Source organism: Rhinatrema bivittatum, chromosome 3 (assembly GCF_901001135.1).
Source record: "Rhinatrema bivittatum chromosome 3, aRhiBiv1.1, whole genome shotgun sequence".
In the NCBI taxonomy this organism is placed as follows: domain Eukaryota; kingdom Metazoa; phylum Chordata; class Amphibia; order Gymnophiona; family Rhinatrematidae; genus Rhinatrema; species Rhinatrema bivittatum.
In genome coordinates, this window is record NC_042617.1 from 31,183,201 (window position 1) to 31,202,384 (window position 19,184).

At 51.2% G+C, this 19,184-nt stretch overlaps 1 protein-coding gene across 1 annotated transcript in view; it reads left to right on the forward strand.

The window, feature by feature from the left end:
• PARP1 (poly(ADP-ribose) polymerase 1) overlaps positions 1 to 19,184 on the forward strand; it is a 233,401-nt gene that overhangs the window by 140,038 nt on the left and 74,179 nt on the right. Inside the window, exon 13 of the mRNA XM_029593046.1 lies at positions 15,135 to 15,330. Within this exon, the coding sequence (XP_029448906.1) occupies positions 15,135 to 15,330 (196 nt within the window). The remainder of the gene's footprint in view (positions 1 to 15,134; positions 15,331 to 19,184) is intronic.

Genomic DNA, 19,184 nt, shown 5'->3' on the forward strand with positions numbered 1-19,184 from the left:
GCCCCTCCCTCTCCCATTCCTCCTCCGGAACCCTTCTCGGCTGAATTTATTTTGCTGATGCACAATGCCTATCTGGCAAGGCTTTACCAGCACCAGGACCCTGCCCTAGCCCCCCCCACCCCAGCCAAGGTGCCCAGACTGGCGGACCCTCCAGACCTGGCAGGGCTGTCTCAGGCCTCTGTACCACCTAGGTTAAGTACCGCACCAGGGTTACCTCCTTGCCCGCCAGCCCCAGGGGCTCCTTTAGGGGTCCTGTCGAGTTCCAGCGGGGGCCCGCCCGGCTCTGCCTGATTCCCCTCCCCTGGGGGTCCCGGGGGTGGACCCAGACTTGGATGACTCTGGTCTTTTGGCGGACGTGGACGGAGATGACCCTCTGGTCCTACGCCTTTTTCAGAAGGAGGAGTTGGACTCGCTTATTTCGCATGTCCTGACAGAATTGGAAATCGATGCTCCCCAGGATACCCCTGGACCCAGTACTGCGACACAGAAGAAGGGAGACCCAGTCCTGGTTGGCCTTCGGCCTCCCTCGAAGACTTTTCCTTTTCATCCTAGGCTTCTCCAATTGTGGTCCAGGGAGTGGGACTCTCCGGAAGCCTCTCTGTGGGTCGGCAAAGCGATGGACAAGCTGTACCCGCTCCTGGAAGTGTCCTTGGACCTGCTTGAAAGTACCAAAGGTGGATGCAGCCGTTACAGCAGTCACGAAGCGGACAACTATTCCAGTAACGGGAGGAGCAGCCCTCAGAGACCTGCAGGACCACAAGCTTGAGGTTTACTTGGAGAGGGTCTTTGAGGTATCCGCCCTGGGAGTTAGGGCTGCAGTGTGCAGTTCCCTAATGCAGAGAGCTGGTCTCCGGTGGGTCCAGCAGCTGCTCGGCACACAAGAGCTTCCACCAGAGGAGGCTCAGCAGGCAGACCGGCTTGAGGCGGTTATTGCCTATGGGGTGGAAGCTCTCTATGATCTCCTCAGAGTACTGGTCTCGGCTAGACGCCTCCTCTGGCTCAGAAACTGGTCGGCAGATTTTTCTTCCAAGTCTCAGCTGGGCTCTCTCCCCTGCAAGGGTAGATTTCTGTTTGGTGAGGAGTTGGATCAACTCCTTAAGTCACTTAGAGAGAACAGAGTTCATAAATTAAACCGAAGCGATATGTACTAGTACATGATCTTCGGTATATAAAAGTCTTTAAATAAATAAATAAATAAATTACCAGAGGATCGTCCTCGGACTGCCAGGACATACAACACCACGCGATACCGTTTTAGGGGGCAGCGTCGTTTCCGCCAGGCAAGGCCTGTCCCTCTCAGACCACCCTCTTCAAGATCACAGTCCTGGTCTCATTCCTTTCGGGGTCGACAGCCAGCTCGAGACACCCTCCCCCAGGGGGCTGCTGCTAAATCCTCCCAATGAAGCTTTGCCGGCCCACTCCTCGACGCCTGCCCTATTCTACAAGGAGTGGGTCAAAATCACCTCAGACCAATGGGTCTTGGATATTCTACGGCATGGTTACGCTTTAGAGTTTGCTCGTCCTCTCAGAAACAGGTTTGTCTTCTCCCCGTGCGGATTAAGAAAGCAGGATGCCATGCTGCAGGCACTGGAGCATCTCCTGGATTTGCGAGCCATTCTCCCTGTGCCGCTCCTGGAGCATGGGTCCGGCCATTATTCCATCTACTTCGTCGTTCCCAAGAAGGAAGGCTCGTTTCGACCAATCTTGGATCTCAAGCTAGTCAGCAGGGCTCTCAGGATTCCACACTTCAGAATGGAAACCCTGCGTTCGGTTATTGCTGCGGTTCACCGGGGGGAGTTCCTGGCGTCCCTGGATTTGACAGAGCCTTATCTTCATATTCCCATCCTGATGGACCATCAGCGCTTCCTTCGCTTCAAGGTGCTAGGACAGCATTTCCATTTCCAAGCCCTGCCATTCGGCCTAGCGACCGCTCCCCGCACCTTCACCAAGGTAATGGTGGTGGTGGCAGCGGCCCTGCGGAAGGAAGGAATCCTGGTCCATCCCTATCTGGACGATTGGCTAGTCTGGGCAAAGTCCAGGGACCTGTGCCAGCAGGCGGTTGAGAGGGTCTTGTCCCTTCTCCAATCACTCGGCTGGGTCATCAATTTTGTCAAGAGCAGCCTAACTCCGTCGCAGTCCCTCAACTTCTTGGGAGCTCATTTCGACACCAAAGTGGGCACGGTCTCTCTTCGCATAGATCGGGCTCAATCCTCCTCAGCCAGGTTCAGTGCTTTCTGGACCTCCGGCTTCCCACAGCGTGGGACTATCTCCAGGTGCTTGGCTCCATGGCCTCCACTATCGATGTAGTGCCTTGGGCGTTTGCCCACATGCGGCCCTTACAAAGAGTGTCACTCTCCCGTTGGAAGCCGGTGTCTCAGGAGTTTCAGGCTCCGTTGCCGCTAACACCCTTAGCCAAGGATAGCCTGGACTGGTGGCTCAACCTCGATCATCTTCTCCGGGGGGGTGGACCTGGAGGTTCCGCAATGGGTGATCGTTACGACCGATGCTGGCTGAGGGGCAGTAAGTAGGCGGCAATGGACGCAGGGTTGATGGACTTCAGGTCAGACTGCTTGGCCCATCAACCATCTAGAGACGAGAGCAGTCCATCTTGCACTGAAGCACTTCCTCCCCCTAGTCCAGAGTCGCTCGGTCAGAATCCTCTCCGACAACGCGACGACAGTAGCGTACATCAACTGTCAGGGGGGGGGACAAGACGTCTCCATGTCACTCGGGAGACGAACAAGCTCATGCCATGGGCGGAACTCCACTTGTCCCGCCTGGCGGCGTCTCACATTTCGGGAGTCGACACTGTTCAAGCGGATAATTTGAGTCGCCAACGCCTGGACCCCAGGGAGTGGGAATTGTCCCACTCCTCTTCTCGCGATGGGGGACTCCCCATCTGGATCTCATGGCCACTCAAAAGAACGCGAAGGCTCCACGCTTCTTCAGTCGCAGGCGAGAGCACGGCGCAGAGGGCATCGATGCCTTAGTCCTCCCGTGACCAGGAGACCTCCTGCTCTAAGTGTTCCCGCCTTGGCCCCTGGTGGGAAGGGTGCTCCGAAGAATAGAGTGTCACCAGGGGTCAGTGATCCTGGTCGTTCCAGAATGGCCTCGACGACCGTGGTTTGTGGACTTGGTCAATCTAGCGGTGGATGGCCTGCTTCGGCTGGGACATCTGCCGAATCTGCTACGACAGGGTTCTGTATTTTTCGACCAGGTAGATCGCTTCTGTCTAACTGCCTGGCTTTTGAGCAGCGCCGGCTGAGAAGACGAGGGATATCCAGAGGCGGTTATCTCCACTCTTCTTCAGGCTAGGAAGCCTTCCACCTCTGTGTCCTATATCCACGTTTGGAAAGTTTTTGAGACTTGGTGCCAGACCGCGCAACTTTCTCCGCGCCATGCGACCATATCCCAGATCTTGTCTTTCTTACAGCGAGGACTGGAGATGGGATTAGCCTACAATTCTCTCAGAGTTCAGGTGGCAGCCCTTGGTGCTCTCGTTCATCATCAGGATGGATCTCCTCTTGCGACGCACCCGGACATAGTCCGGTTCTTGAGAAGGATAAAGCACCTGAAACCACCGGTCCGCAGTCTCTGTCCTTCATGGAGCTTGAATCTGGTTCTTCGAACGCTAGGGGGTCCGCCTTTTGAACCCTTGAAGAGGGCTACCCTCAAGGACCTCACACTCAAGACAGTTTTCCTAGTGTCCATCTGTTCCGCTTGCAGAGTTTCTGAGCTGCAAGCCTTGTCCTGTAGAGAACCTTATCTACGTTTCACGGATTCAGGAGTATCCTTGTGTACTGTACCATTATTTCTACCAAAAGTGGTTTCTTCTTTTCATTTGAATCAGTCAGTGGAACTACAGTCATTCCAGGCCGAGGAGTCCAAGGACCTTTGACACCTCGATGTCAAGCGAGTTCTCCTTCGATACTTGGAGGCTTCCAATGACTTCTGTGTGTCCGATCACCTCTTCATCCTCTGGGGTGGTCCCAAGAAGGGGCCGCAAGGCTTCTAAGACCACCATTGCCCGCTGGCTTAAGGAATCAATTTCTACGGTGTATGTTGGCGCTGGGCGTCCTCCGCCAGACTGCATAAAGGCTCATTCGCTCCGGGTTCAAGCAGCCTCCTGGGCTGAAAGCCGAGCGGTCTTGCCACAGGAGATTTGCAGAGCTGCTATCTGGAAGTCGTTGCACACTTTTGCACGTCACTATCACTTGAATCTTCCACCACCGAGCATGGGCTCCTTTGGAGCTCAGGTCATTTGAGCTTGGGCAATCATTGGCCCACCCTACTTAGGGAAGCTTTGGGACATCCCACGGTCTGGACTGATCCTGGTACATACAGGGAAAAGAAAATTATTCCTTACCTGCTAATTTTCGTTCCTGTAGTACCATGGATCAGTCCAAACGCCCGCCCTATGATTCTTTGGGGGTTCTGTTGTGGGGATACACTTTTCAGCTCGACTGTCTACTCCTTTTAGGACCGGTATGGGACTGATTAAGAGTTCTTGTTGCAAGTTGCATTTCTACGGGTTCTTATAGTTATTGTAGTTATTGTTAACTTTGTATTGATCCATCCAAGGTTTTTCTTTCTGGCTTTGATATACTTTTTACTGAGGGATTACAGAGGGCACACCAACTTATGAGAGAGCGCCCTCAGTTTTTTGCTCTGACTCCATCTGCTAGTAGGGGGGGAACAACCCACGGTCTGGACTGATCCATGGTACTACAGGAACGAAAATTAGCAGGTAAGGAATAATTTTCTTTTCTTGAACATATTCAGATCAGTCTAGGTCAGTGGGTTATGCATCCCTTCCAGCAGATGGAGTCCGAGAACAAAACTCTGAGGCACTGCTGCTTAACCGAGAGTGCCACCTGCAGACCCTCAGTATTTCTCTGACTCCAGCAGATAGTAGAGATGCACACCTGCAAGCTGACAAAAAAAAAAAAAATCTAAGATTGCTAGATAGTGAGTGTTAGGTACTAGAACAGCAGACACTCCCTGAGGTGTTAGGCATCTTTGTGGACCATCCCTCAAGCGGAGCCGGGTGACCAGGGTGTTGGATACTCTTGGCTGAGTTCATCCGCAGCATACCGGATGGTCCAATAGCCTGGGGTCCTAGCTCCCTCGACCCTCTGAGTCGTCAGTGGTGAACCTTGTCAGTGGGACTGCCAGCCAAGAGCAAGGAGTGGAGAAGAGCACAGCGGTCGGCAAGACATTGGCCCGGGGCTCTGTGGGATTGCGGCAAACAATGCTGCTTGTGCCCGGGAGGGGACCTTGTTGCCACTCCACTCTCGGTTGCGATCTCATGCACTGGTGGGGCAAAAAGTGAAGTGACCGCGCTCCTGGGAGCACCCCGGTGGAGACCGCATCGTTTTCCCAGCGGTGGCCTGGTGGTCAGGATTGTGCCGTGTGCAAGGCGCCATGCCATGTGTGAGGCCTAGTGGGGGTGCGCCGCACAGCGCCTTTCGGGGATATAGCACCAAAACATAAAATGTCCATGTGCCGCGCGACTGAACTTTTGTTCCCTCTGCCCGGAGTGCATATTGAGCAGGAGGGTCCCTCAGGAAGCACAGGATATTGCAGCTGGAGGTTGGCAGGGCCTGTTTCTCTTTCTGCTGGAGAGGCTGAGCAGGAGATTGCGGTGCGATTGGAAGACTCCTCCCACTCTCTCCCCTGTGAGGTAGAGTGCCTGGGGAGGGGGAGGCGGATGACAGTCCCTCAGGATTGGGGGATTTTTCCCCAAATTTTATCCTTCTACTGCACAAGGCTTATCTGGCCAGGAAGGGTGCAGGGAGAAAACAGGCAGAGGAACACCTACGGTTCCCCGCAGGTAAGAAGGCTAAAATGGCCCCTCAGGGGGCAGGCAATATTTTACAATGCCTGGGGTTATGTCGTGTCTGCTGAGGCCTATCCCAGGGACAGGGGAGTACTCGGATCAGTCGCAGCAGAACCACCTCAAACCTGGAGCTGATTCGGATGTGACACAGACTCCCAATGCGGATGAGTCTAAGGATGACCCTGATCCGAACAAGCTTCCAGTCCTGGAGGGAGATGATCCGTGAGTAGTGCATCTGTTTAAGAGGGAGGAGTTGCGGCCACTCATTCCTCAGATGCTGGAGGAATTAGGAGTGAAGGTCACTCAAGAGGAGTCGGATAATGAGGGTGTCAACTCAGTCCTGGACGGACTGAAAGGACCCACTAGCTCCTTTCCGTTACCCAAGAAGATCCGAAAGTTGCTGAACCGGGAGTGGGACTCTCCGGTTGCTGGCCTGAAGCTGGGCAGAGCGATGACCAAACTCTATTCCTTAATGAAGGACTCCCTGGAACTGATGAGGATTCCGAAGATGGATGCAGCAGTTTCAGTGGTTACCAAGAAGACTATTCCTGTGGCAGGGGCAGCGGCCCTAAAGGATGTCCAGGATCGTAAGCTGGAGGTGCAGGTCAAGCAGTTGTTTTAGGTCTCATCATTGAGTCTACGAGCAGTTGTTTGTGCTAGTTTGATGCAAAGGGCCTGTCTCTGTTGGGTTCAGAATGGTCCGACACAGATGACCTTGGGAGATGGCGGTGCCTTCCAGGCTGCTCGTCTGGAGGCAGGCATAGCCTATGTGGCGGATGCTCTGTATGATTTGGTGCATATGTTGGCTCGCTGCCTGGTCTCCTCAGTGGTGGCCCATAGGCTTCTGTGGTTATGTAACTGGTCGGCTGATTTGTTGTCCAAGGTCCAGCTCTGTAACCTTCCCTTTAAGGGGAAGCTGTTATTTGGAGAAGATTTGGATCAATTGATGAAGGTCTTGGGGGAGTCCAAGGGGAACAGATTGCCAGAGGACAGGAAGCCCGGTAAGAAGGTATTCCCAGCTCGAGCCCATTTTTGGGACTCTCGTAGGTTTCGATCCGGCAAGTCCTTGTCTGGATCTGCCTCGAAGCAGGGCGGTGAGTGTCAGTCCTTTCGTGGAGCCTGCAGGTCAGGCAGAGAAAGCATTGGTCAAGGTGCTGGGAGCAGAAAGTCAGCCCAGTGAAGCCAGTGATGCCCACTCTTACGTAGAAGCTGTAGGAGGCAGATTGTCCAGCTTCTATGAGGAGAGGGAAAAGATTACCTTGGATCGCTGGGGGCTGGAGGTAATATGAGAGGGCTGCGCTCTAGATTTTTTGTTTCCACCTCAGGAGGCCTTTGTAGGTGGGAGGCAGTGGGAGGGACTCTGTGGAGGTTGCTCGCCCTAAAGGCTGTTGTTCCAGTCCCTCTGGAGGTGCAGGGACAGGGAAGGTATTCCACTTACTTTGTGGTGCCAAAAAAGGAGGGCTCCTTTCCTTCCATTCTCAGTTTGCAGAAAGTAAGCCGGTTCCTTCGAATCCCACGCTTTCGCTGTGTACCGTGATTGCAGCGGTTCACAAAGGAGAGTTTCTAGCCTCCCTGGACCTTACGGAGGCGTACCTGCATATTCCCATTCAGAAGGAGCATCAGAGGTTTCTTCGCTTCAAGGTGTTGAGCCAACACTAAGAGTTCAGAGCCCTTCCATTCAGCTTGGCAACAGCACCCCACACGTTCACCAAGGTGATGTGGTGGCTGCGGCTCTTCGCAAGGAGGGATGATTGGTTGATTCGAGCGAAGTCCAGAGAGGAATGCGAGAGGTTTCTCCGAAGGGTGATGATCACCTTACAGTCGCTCGGTTGGTTATAAATGTGCAGAAGAGTCATTAGGAGCTGACTCGGTTGTTGTTTTATTTAGGGGCTCATTTCAACACTCAGCAAGACAGAGTCTTTTCTGGCAGCGGATAGGGTGACAAAGTTGCAGTCTCGGGTGAACCTTCATCTGGAGGTGCCCATGGTGTGGTATTATTTACAAGTCCTGGGGTCCATGGCATCCACGTTGGACTTGGTCCCGTGGGCGTTTGCGCAGATGAGACCGCTTCAACACGCGCTGTTGCCCAGGTGGAGTTACAGTTCGGAGGAGTTTCATCTTCCCTTGCCTCTGCTTCAGAAGTCCAAGTCCAGTCTCTCGTGGTGGCTGTCTTGTCCCAGTTTAGAGAAGGGAGTGGACGTGGACCCTCCAGACTGGGTGGTGCTTTCCACAGACGCAAGCTTCTCCAGCTGGGGAGCAGTGTGCTTAGGCCAGTCAGCGCAAGGTCTGTGACAGCCAGAGGACAAGTTCTGGTCCATCAATCATCTCGAGACGAGGATGGTCTGTCGAGCCCTGGAGGTTTTTATGCTCCTGGTCTGGTGTCAAATGGTTCGGGTGTTCTCGGACAACGCGACAGCTGTGGCATACATCAATCGGCAGGGTGGTACAAAGAGTCTGGGCGCCGGAGGCCCAGAGATTATTTGCCTGGGCGGTGCGTCATCTTGAAGGTCTAGCCACATTGCACGTAGCGGGGATAGTGTGCAGGCGGACTTCCTCAGCAGGCAGCAGCTGGATCCCGGAGAGTGGGAGTTGTCCCCAGAGGCATGGAACCACATCTGTGCGAGGTGGGGCGCTCACCAGTTGGATCTTATGACGACACAAGTCATCTTTAAGACTGAGAGAGTCTTCAGTCGAAGAAAGGAAATCGGTTCGGTGGGCCTCAATGCTCTGGTGTGCCCTTGGCCGACAGGAATCCTTTTGTTCGTTTTTCTTCCTTGGCCTCTTATAGGTGGGGTCCTCAGGCACATAGAGTCGCATGCAAGGAGCGTAGTTCTGGTGGCGCCGGGGTGGCCACGGAGACCATGGTTCGCAGATCTGGTGCGGTTGGCGGTGGAAGGTCCATTCAGTCTGGCTCATCTTCCAGATTTGTTGCGTCAGGGGCCCACATTTTCGGATCGGCAAATTTCTTATAGAAGAGGGCTGTGAAACCGTCTAACCCCGGTGACTTCCCATTTTTAAGGTCTTTTATCGCCCATAGGACCTCTGCCCCATTGATATCCTTATCCAGAATCTCCTGTGCCTCCTCGCTCAGAGGTGTGGCAGGGAAACGTCAGATAGGTAATTAGTGATCGCTGTGGGCTCTATGCAGTTGTCAGTGGCATAGAGATCAGAATAAAAGTGAATGAATCGTTGGCGGATATCTGCATTAGAAGTTAACATTGTACCTGATTCATCCTTTATGCGAACTATATTGTTTTGTATTTGACGTTTTTTGAAAAGTCTAGCCAACAACTTGCCAGCCTTATTTCCACCTGCATAATAAGATTGTTTAGTTAATGGTAAGTTTATGAGCTATCTCTGCAGCCTCGAGCGCTCCCAAGTGTGCCCTCAAGTTGTCCATTTGGGTGAGGATAACTGGATTCCCGGTTCGGGAATGTTCTATACTCAAATGCTGGAGACGACCCAGAGTCTCCACTTTGTCTCTAGTATTTTGTTTCTTTAAATATGCTCCCCTCGCAATACATTTTCCCCGGAGCACCGCCTTAAGGCAGTCCCATAATGTCATGGGGGAAATACCCTCCTTATCATTGTTCTGCATATATTCCTTAATATCAGTCTGCAATTGAAGGCAGAACTCAGGACATTCCAATAGGCTTTCATTCAGTTTCCAATATTGCGTGCCTCTATCATAAAGACCAATGTCAAATTGTAAAGATAGCGAGCCATGGTCTGACCACATAATTGGATGTATCTGAGGGTCCCCACCAAGTTAACACAACTTCTAGACATTAGCAAATAGTCTATTCTCGAATAGGAATTATGTGCCCTGGAGTAAAATGTATATTGGCGAACTGAAGGGTGCCAAAGTCTCCAAACAGCCAGGAGGTAAAGGCTATTAATGAAATTTTTAAAAACCATGCCATCCCCCTTGGACGATGTTTTTGCAGCTGCGGAATTATCTAAATAGGGATTGTGCGTGAGGTTGAAATCCCCGCCAATAATCAGGTTACCCTCGGCATAATCAGCTAACATTTGAAGCATCTTCTGCAAGAATAAGCCCTGACCAGTGTTAGGTGCATAAAGATTAACCAGTACATATTTTACGTTCCCAATTGAGATGATAAGTATTAAATAACGGCCCTCAGGGTCCCGAAAACAGGCCGCCTCCTCAAATATCAAGTCTTTGGCAATTAATATGCCCACCCCCAGATATTTATGAGCTAAAGGTCTAGCTGACCAGTATTGAGCTGGATACGAAGCCCGAGCCACCAAGTGCTCATGGTGCTTTTTCAGGTGTGTCTCCTGCAAAAAGGCAATGGACGTCCTCTTAGCCTGTAATTCAGCAAAAAGACAATGACGTTTGTAAGGAGAATTCAGGCCCTTTACGTTCAAGGTGAGAATGTTAAGCTTAGCCATCTAGTGTATGAGTTTACCTGTTGTAATAGTAAGCATAACAATGAAAAGAGATACCATTCTTATATCCCCCGGGCCTGTTTAAGTATATATACATCCATATATGTATAGTGCAATCCCTTTCAGTAATCGGAGTTTCCTGATAATACCCCAGGAAGCATTTCCCCACCCCTGTATCCCTAAATGCCCTTACCCGCTTTACCATCCCCGTCACGACAAGGATCGCAATGATCACCCCCGTCGCTATTAATAAGGAGGAGGACATCATCCTGGTGAGTTCCCACCCATTCAAACAACATATACACTTTATGGATAACTATAATCTCCTGTACTAGGCTGAAACTAGAAAAAATAAACAGATCAACCATCCAGCAGCACGATACGTCTCGTGCTAGTTCCTATGAGGAGCTAACATGTTTCCCTGTAACCGGAAACCAAGTTAGAGAGATAAAAAAAAATTAAACTGTGAGCATAATGTCTTAGCTAGAGTCAACCAGCTTCTGAAGTGAAATTTCTGTGTTTTGGTACCCCTCAGATAGTCCTCATGGTGGAGCCGTAGGTGTTGTAGGGTTATCAGTATGGCGCCGCAATCTCTTATCACCCTTGTGCACTCTCTGCCATCTGGGCTGATCCTCCCGTCGACTGTGTAACTTCGGCCCAGCTGCAGCTTGCTCAAATCCGGGGTAACCCGCGGCCTGCAAGACCCCTGCTGCTTCCTTTAGAGTTTTCACCCGATGCAGTTCCCCCTGTAGTGCAAAGCTCATCCCGAATGGGTATAGCCAACGATACCACACATTTTCTGACCTCAAAAGGTCAGTAATAGGTTTTAAGTCCTGACGTTTCTTGATCGTGATCGGAGAGATGTCAGTGAAAATCATAATGGTATGCCCTTTCCAGGTCCACGTGGCCTGTTTTTTCGCAATCATTGCTAGTTTGTCTTTAATAGTGAAATCGTGATAACATGCTATGATATCTTTAGCTTGGTTGTTACTCAGTCTGGGTCCATAAATGCGATGCGCACGGTCTATTTTGATAACCGTACCTGAGTCTGCTGGTAAAGTCGTGTCTTCCGTGGCCAGTAACATGGCGCTGATTTTTGTCACCACTGCCGCGCAGTCTGCGTGCTCGGGTGTTTCCAGTATTCCATGAAAATGTAAATTGTGCCTTCGAGAGAGGTTTTCTAAATCCTCCAGCTTTTCTTGTAATTTTTCAATCTCGCTCTTAAGCACAGTTTGTAATTCTCGCTGAGTTTTTATGTCCTCGCTTTGGGCGTCCACCGGAGTCTCCACTTCGAAAATGCGGCGGCCATGTTCAGCCATTTCTCCTTTCAACTCGTCGATGGACTGCATGATATCTTTAGTATTGTTGGCGTTTTCGCTCTTTAAGTCGGCAAACCAGCTTTTCATTTCAGCTTTAGTTGGTAAGTCTCCATCCTCCGATGTCTGATCCTCTTCAATATCTCGCGTGTCCGGTAAGATTTGCTCTATGTCCGCCATGCTGTCTTCCGAAGGTTCCTCATTCCTTATCATTTTTTTATAGGAATATTTCCGAAAATCCACAGGTTTTCGCCGCGTGGTCATCAGAAATGTTTGCTTTACCAGTGCAATGCCCTAGTGTGGGTTCTGAGCTCCGGATGGTTGAGATTGTAAGGAGATTAGTTTAGTAGGTGCAGGAGCCCTTGTTTTAGGCTGCCATTCACCAGGATGACGTCCCACATTTTCGGATCGGGAGGATCGCTTTTGTCTTGTGGCTTGGCTTTTGAGAGGCAGAGACTACGCTTGAAGGGTTACTCTGAAGGTCATCTCCATACTTCTTCAGTCCAGAAGACCAGCCACCTCTATGGCATATATTAGGGTCTGGAAACTGTTGTATGGTGTCTTTATTGTCGACTAGATCCTCTGACGCTGGAGGTGTCGCATGTGCTAGATTTCCTGCAGCAGGGGTTGTCCAAGAATTTGGCATACAGCTCACTTCGTGTGCAGGGGGGCTGCCTTGGGAGTGCTCAGAGGCAGGTTTCAGGGTTAGACTCTGTCCACTCATCTGGATGTTGTTAGATTCCTCAAAGGGGTTAAACTGTTACATCCTCCTGTGCAAAAGATTTGTCCAGGCATCTTAACCTGGTATTCGTGTCCTCTGCAGATCCGCCTTTGAGAAGAGCGACCCTGAAAGATTTGATGCTGAAAGTGTTTCTGGTGGCTGTTTGTTCATCTAGAAGGATTTTGGAGCTTCAGGCTCTGTCTTGTAGGGACCCGCTTTTGCGGATTTCCAGGGACGGAGTCTAGTTGAGAACAGTACCTTCCTTTGTTCCTAAGGTGGTGTCTTCCTTTCATGTTAATCAGACCATAGAGCTTCCGGGGTTTCCAGAGTGGTCGAAAGATTCTCTTCAGGATAGAGAATTACATCTTGGATGTGTGGCGGACTCTGCTTTGATATTTGGAAGTTACTAATGCATTTCAGTCGCTCAGATCATCTGTTTGTTCTCTTCAGTGGATTGAAGAAAGGGGACAAGGCCTCTAAGGCTATCCTATCTCATTGACTTAGAAAGGCCATTTGTTCGGCTTACATTTGTAAGGGGCAACAGATCCCTGTGGGTTTGAGGGTGCAGGCAGCGCCCTGGGCTGAGTGTCAGCTTCTGTCACCACGGGAGATTTGTAAGGCTTCGGTGTGGTCCTCGATTTATATTATCATCTGGATGTCAGGGAGCAGGACGAGCCGTCCTTTGGGGAGAGTGTTCTGCGTGCGGGTCTTTCGGGGGCCTGCCCAGTTTAGGGGTGCTTAGGTACATCCCACTGGTCTGGACTGATCTGGATATGTTCAGGAAAGGAAAATTGGTTCTTACCTTCCAATTTTCGTTCCTGTAATACCACAGATCAGTCCAGAGGTCCTCCCAGTTGACGCCGAAAGACTAATTTTCCTGCCAAGTTTTTCTTATTAGTGAAGATTATTTCTCTTAGAGGTGAGTTTAGTGGGGCAAGATTCAATTCCTCTGCGTGTTTTGTTCTCGACGAACAAGGGTGATAGTTAAGGGGGTATCCAACCCTTGGCTCCCTATGTCTGTTTGAAGGGTTTCTAAAATATCTTGGCTTGGGTATAGGTCAATATTGAGAGTCCGCAGGTAGCACTCTTGGTTAAGTAGCAGTGCTTCAAAGTTTTATTCTCTGACTCCATCTGCTAGAAGGGATGCATATCCCCCACTGGTTTGGACTGATCTGGGGTATTACAGGAACAAAAATTAGCAAGTAAGAACGAATTTTCCTTTCTAATTTTAAATTGGAGAAATATTGAGCCCCGCTCTCCTGCGGTGATACCTAAAGGTCCCTCCCCCAGTTGAGATTTCCGACATCCCTGATTGGTTCCACTTACATTTGTTGCGGTCATCCTGTCCCTGGGGGGGGGGGGGGTTAAGGGCTCATTCAACCCGGTCCCAGGCGACCTCCAGGGCGGAATGTCAGCTAGTCTCGCCGCAAGAGATTTGCAGGGTGGCACCTTGGAAATCTTTGCATACCTTTGCCAGACACTATACATTGGACGTTCAGGCACTGGAAATTGCTAGTTTTGGAGAGAGCGTCCTTCGAGCAGGACTCTCTCAGTCCCACCCAGGATAGGGAAGCTTTGGTACATTCCAGGAGTCTGGACTGATGTGGGTACATACAGGGAAAGGAAATTTGGTTCTTACCTGCTAATTTTCGTTCCTGTAGTACAACAGATCAGTCCGGAGTCCCGCCCAAAGGGTGTATACTTTGGAGAGTCTGCTCGATCTGGCTTTTTGTCTCTTGTCCTCATTGTCTGAAGAATGGCACAGGTTTCCTTTTCTCCATGAGGTTTTTCATTAGTTTTTGGTCATAATTGTTTTTTCCTCTGCTTGATCAAGAGGGTTAATGTCTAAAATTTGTTAGGGTTGTTTGTTACTGTATTTACTCGGGTACATAGTAATACTGAGGGACTGCAGGCGTTACACCAGGTTGTATGCCAGTGGCTGTAAAAATTTCTCTCTCCATCTGCTGGAAGGGAGTCTGGACTGATCTGTGGTACTACAGGAACAAAAATTAGCAAGTAAGAACCAATTTTCCTTTCCCTGTCAGGCAGAGAGGCACTTACATTGAGGAGGAGTCTCTGCTGCTGGTAGAGGTCTTCTGCCGGTTTTAATTTATTTATGCGCAAAGCGTGTTTAGCAAAATACTGGCTTTTGGCCCCAGTCTCCATGGATTCTTGGCCATTCAAGAGGCCTGAGCTGTTGAGAAGCTCTTCAGGCCAATGATTTTCAATGCTGGATGTTAAACGGATCCGGGCCTAAATATGCTGAAGGTGCAGGCAGGCTTTACTTAGTTGTGTGGTAGGCCTCTACAGCGTTTCTTTTCTCGCATGCATAGACATGTACGTGCATTCTCACCGTGTGGCAGTTGCATGTGCTGGGTTCTACGCGTGTAAGGCCACGGCCTAGATTTGAGCGTGTACGTCTGCAACCTAGACTTGAGTGCATATTTGCACACGTACTTGTGCGCTAAGGCCGCCACCTAGACTGGAGCACGTATTTGCGCAACTACTTGTGCACATACGACCATGGCCTATATGAACACGTATTTGAGCATATACTTGAGCATGTACGCCCGCGACCTAGTCTTGAGCTCGTATAAATGTCATGATTCCCAATAGGGGGTTAAATGAGCCTTGAACTTCCACATACGGGGAGGGGAGAGGGGCGCTTTCATATACAGCAAGTTGTTTTCTCAGCCCTGGATGTGGCGATTGACACATTTGCCCAGTCTCTAGTCCATGGCTGCTAGGTACTACCATCTGCTGGAATGCTAGCTAAAACCATCTGCTGGAATGTGCCCACACTTGGCACCGAGAAAACTGATCAAGTGCTCCCTTGGTTTTGCAGGTACTGGGTGTTCAGGTCCTGGGGCCGGGTCGGCACAGAGATCGGCAGCCACAAGCTGGAGAGCATGCCTTCCAAGGAAGAGGCCATCGATCACTTCTTAAATCTGTATGAGGAGAAGACTGGCAATTCCTGGCATGACAGCAATTTTACCAAGTTCCCAAACAGATTCTACCCCCTGGAAATCGACTATGGACAGGTGATTGTGCTATTGCGTTTCCTGTGATGGGGAAGAGAGTGGTAATATTTCTAGGGCAGGGGAAGAAGAAATGAGTTGATGTAAAATACTCTCTGTCACCTATATAATACCATGATGGAGATGAGGGGAATGTCTGAGAGAGAATCAGCAAGGAGCATAGCAGCGTGATTGACACCATAGGAAAGCACAAATATGTATCTTCGTTTTCTGGACAAAACACTTTAAAAAAAAAAAAAAAAAAAAGTTTAAATATTTATTATTTCCATAATACCCTGAGAGAATACCGATGCAGAAACATATCCACAGAGAGGCCATCAGCCAGATCCAGGGTGGGGAAGGCTTGCAGGAAGTTAAGAATTGCTTTTCTAATCCTTCCCTGTGATACTGTCCTCACTTCACTTCTATTTCTCTGTAACATGCAAGCATTAGATTCAGTCGCTGACGTGTTCAGGTAATTAGAACAAACACGATAAGGCTGGAGATACACAAATAATGTGAAACTTGGTGATGAATGGGAGACTTGGGTCAAGGAGTACGTTGATGCCCCTAACCTGGGATAATTCGTCATGTCTGGCATCGATGGACACAGACCTCCTCCTGACCCTGCTACAAGACACCAGCTTTATACCAACCCCCAGCTGCTTTGATAAGCAGTGTGATTGTTGCACTTACTGATGCAGTCTCTGAGAGAGAGCACGGTGGACATGTCAGTCTGTGTACTACTTCCAGAGAAACCCACAAGTTCTTCTGCTTTATGTAGACATTCTAGTCAAGGTAAAAGAAGAGCCAGGAAACACATTTTTCCTGTTCATACCCCAGATCAGTCCAGACAAGTAGATTTATGAATCCCTACCAGCAGCTGGAGGCAGAGAACAAAACTTTGAGGCACTGCTACATATCAGAGAATTCCACCTGCAGTCCCTCAGTATTTCTCTGTCTCCAGCAGATGGTAGAGGTGCAAACCTGCAATCTGTTAGTTAAAGTAAAATAAGATTAGTTAGCTCCCTGAGGTTCCTTCTTGGGCCATCCCTCTGGTTGAGCAGGGCAAGCGGGGGGTTGGAAATCCCTGGCCAGACTCAACCCTTGATTCCAGGGAGAGGGAAAGCCAGGGGTCTTGGTTTCTTCGCTCCCCCTGAGGTCCTTTCACCCAGGCTGACCAGCTGCAGCGTCCTGGAGCTTCCAGAAACAAGAAAGTAGTATTTTCGTTTGCTTTTACTGTTCTGTGTGGCTCAGCAGGCTGTTTCTTTAAGAGCTTAACTTTGGGGGGGGGAAAAAAGCTCAGCAGCTTTGAGGCTTTTTTATTTTTTCTCCGTCGTAGCGCCTGAGGTGTGTGTTGGGGTGATGAGGAAACCGCGCGGCTGGGGCTGTTTTTTCAGCACCTGAAGCAGGGACAGCAACGATGGCTTTATTTTCTCGTGCTTGGGGTTATTTTTAGCCGTGTTGCGCACAATACCATCTCCCATTGAGCGCAGGAAAGCCTGTCTGGCCGGGGGGGGGGGGGGGGGGGGGGGGGAGGCGCTCTCGCCTCAGTGTGGCCCTTCTCTGCTCTGCCTTTGTCTCTGGAGGCGAGGGAGTCTCGGCAAAAGGATCAAGGGTCAGATGCTGCACATGTGCTGCAGGTCCTGTGCAGGAGGACCGGGGAGGAGGGTGTGAATTAGCTCCACATGGCAGGAGCCCTGACATAGATGGGGAAGGCAGGTACTCCCCTCCCCTGCTTTCTCCTGAGCATCAGGAGCCTGGAGGAGGGGGAGATGTGCCAGCGGAAGCCGGGGAGGACCCGGCACCCGTGGAGCAGGGAGACCGCTGTGCATTTTCAGCGGATTTTGTTTTATTAATACATGAGGCCTGTCTCGCCAGGCAGGAGCTGGCAGCGAAGAGGCTGGCTTTCCAGACAATCTGAGGCAAGGTTAAGAAGGCTCGGGCTGAGGCGCCTACCAGGACGGGGTGCATTTTGGATCTGTTGGGTCTGGATCGATTTCGAGGGGAGGATTTTTCCTACGAGGATTCCGATGGTGGTGATCCACAGGGCAGCGATCAGCAGGACCTGCAGGTGGGCCAGGGCTCTGGTCAGGGCGTGGATCCGGTGACTAATCTGCTGGGTGACCCAAATGTGGACGAGGTCCCTCGCAGACGGGGATGACCCAAGGGTGGTCAGGTTATTCTGTAAGGAGGAATGGCGGCCTCTCATCCCTTAGGTTCTGGAGGAGCTGGGGATTAAGATTGCACAGGAGGATTCTGACAATGAAGGGGTAAACCCGGTGCTGGAGGGACTGCGTGGACCTCCGAGGGCATTCCTCTTGCCAAAGCAAGTAAAAAAGCTGATTGACCGGCAATGGGATTTCCCAGAAACTGGTTTGAAGGTGGCCAGGGCTATGGCAGGTTGTATCCCCTGCCGGAGGACACGTTAGAGCTGTGGAAACTGCCAAAAGTGGATGCAGTGGTGTCAGCAGTCACAAAGAAAATGAATATTCTTGTGGCAGGGTCAGCGGCCTTGAAGGATGCCCAGGACCGGAAGCTGGGGATCCTATTGAAAAGGCTGAAGTCTCAGCTCTGAGCCTTAAGGCTGCAATCTGCACTAGTCTAATGCAGAGGGCCTGTTCCCTGTACGTACCTGGATCAGTCCAGACCGTGGGTTATGTCCCCATTCCAGCAGATGGAGTCAGCCAAAGCTTTGAGGGGGCGTCACCATAAGTACTACTACCCCCTCTGCAGGAGTTCAGTATCTTCTGACTCCAGCAGATGCGAGTAGGGGAATCTGGGCTTGCTCCCGATTACCTGTAACCATTGTTCCCTTGATTGGGTTTTTCTTCTCTGTCTATTATATTTAGTTGTTTTGGATCAAGTTTGTTCTTTAAAAAAAAAAAAAAAAAAGTTAATTGGTTTAATTGGAGAGGCGTGGCTTCCTTTTGGTGCTGTCTCTCTGTCTCTCTCTCTCCTTTCCCGGCGACTAGGCTGTTGTTGTCCACCGGGGTAAGTTGTATTGGTTTTGCTGTATTTTTCTTTTGCAGCTTATTTGGACGCGGCGGCCGGTGGAACCGGCCTCCCAGCGTTTTCTCCCTCTCCCGCGGCCATCTTGCCGGCTCCTCGTGGGCTGCAGCAGGGAGCAGGGAGCTCTTCGGCGGGTTGTGAGGCCAGGAAGGCCCCCCCGCGGCCTCGTGGCCTGCAGCAGGGAGTAGGGAGCTCTTCGGCGGGTTGTGAGGCCAGGAAGGCCCCCCCGCGGCGCCGTTTTTCAGCCGGCGGGCAGTGCAGGCCGATCGGGCCCCCCCGCACCAGCGTTTCTCCTCTCGGCCCCCCCGAGGCTTTCTGATTTTTTTTTTTTGCCTGCCTGCTCCGTTTTCGCCAGCGCTCCCGATGCCGCGGCCGTTGCGTTGTTCGGCCTGCGGCGATCCGGGATCGCGCATTTCGCGCGAGGGGATCTGCGCTCGGTGCCTCCCCGGGGGGGAAGGCACGTCGCGGTCCCGGGACGATTTTTCCTTTTTGGCAGGCTTGCCCGGGCGGTGCGGGCCGGCCCCTCCCCCATCCCTGGCGGGAACGGCGGCCATATTGCATTCCCTGCGCCCTGAGGGGACTCAGGCAGCGCGGGAGGACAGGGATTCCTCCAAAGTTTGTTTTACTTTAAAAAAAAAAAAAGTTAAAAAGGGTTCAATTTGGGACGGCGTGACTTCCCTTTGCGTTGTCTCAATCCCCACCAGACCCGCCTGCCCCAGTAGCTCCCACTGTCGTCACTTCTTCAAGGAAGGGAGATCCTGTCCTGGCGGCACTCCGGCCGAGGGCTCGGGCTTTTCCCATTCATGACTCGTTTTTACAACTTCTCACCAGGGAATGGGACACCCCGGAGGCCTCCCTGAAGAGCA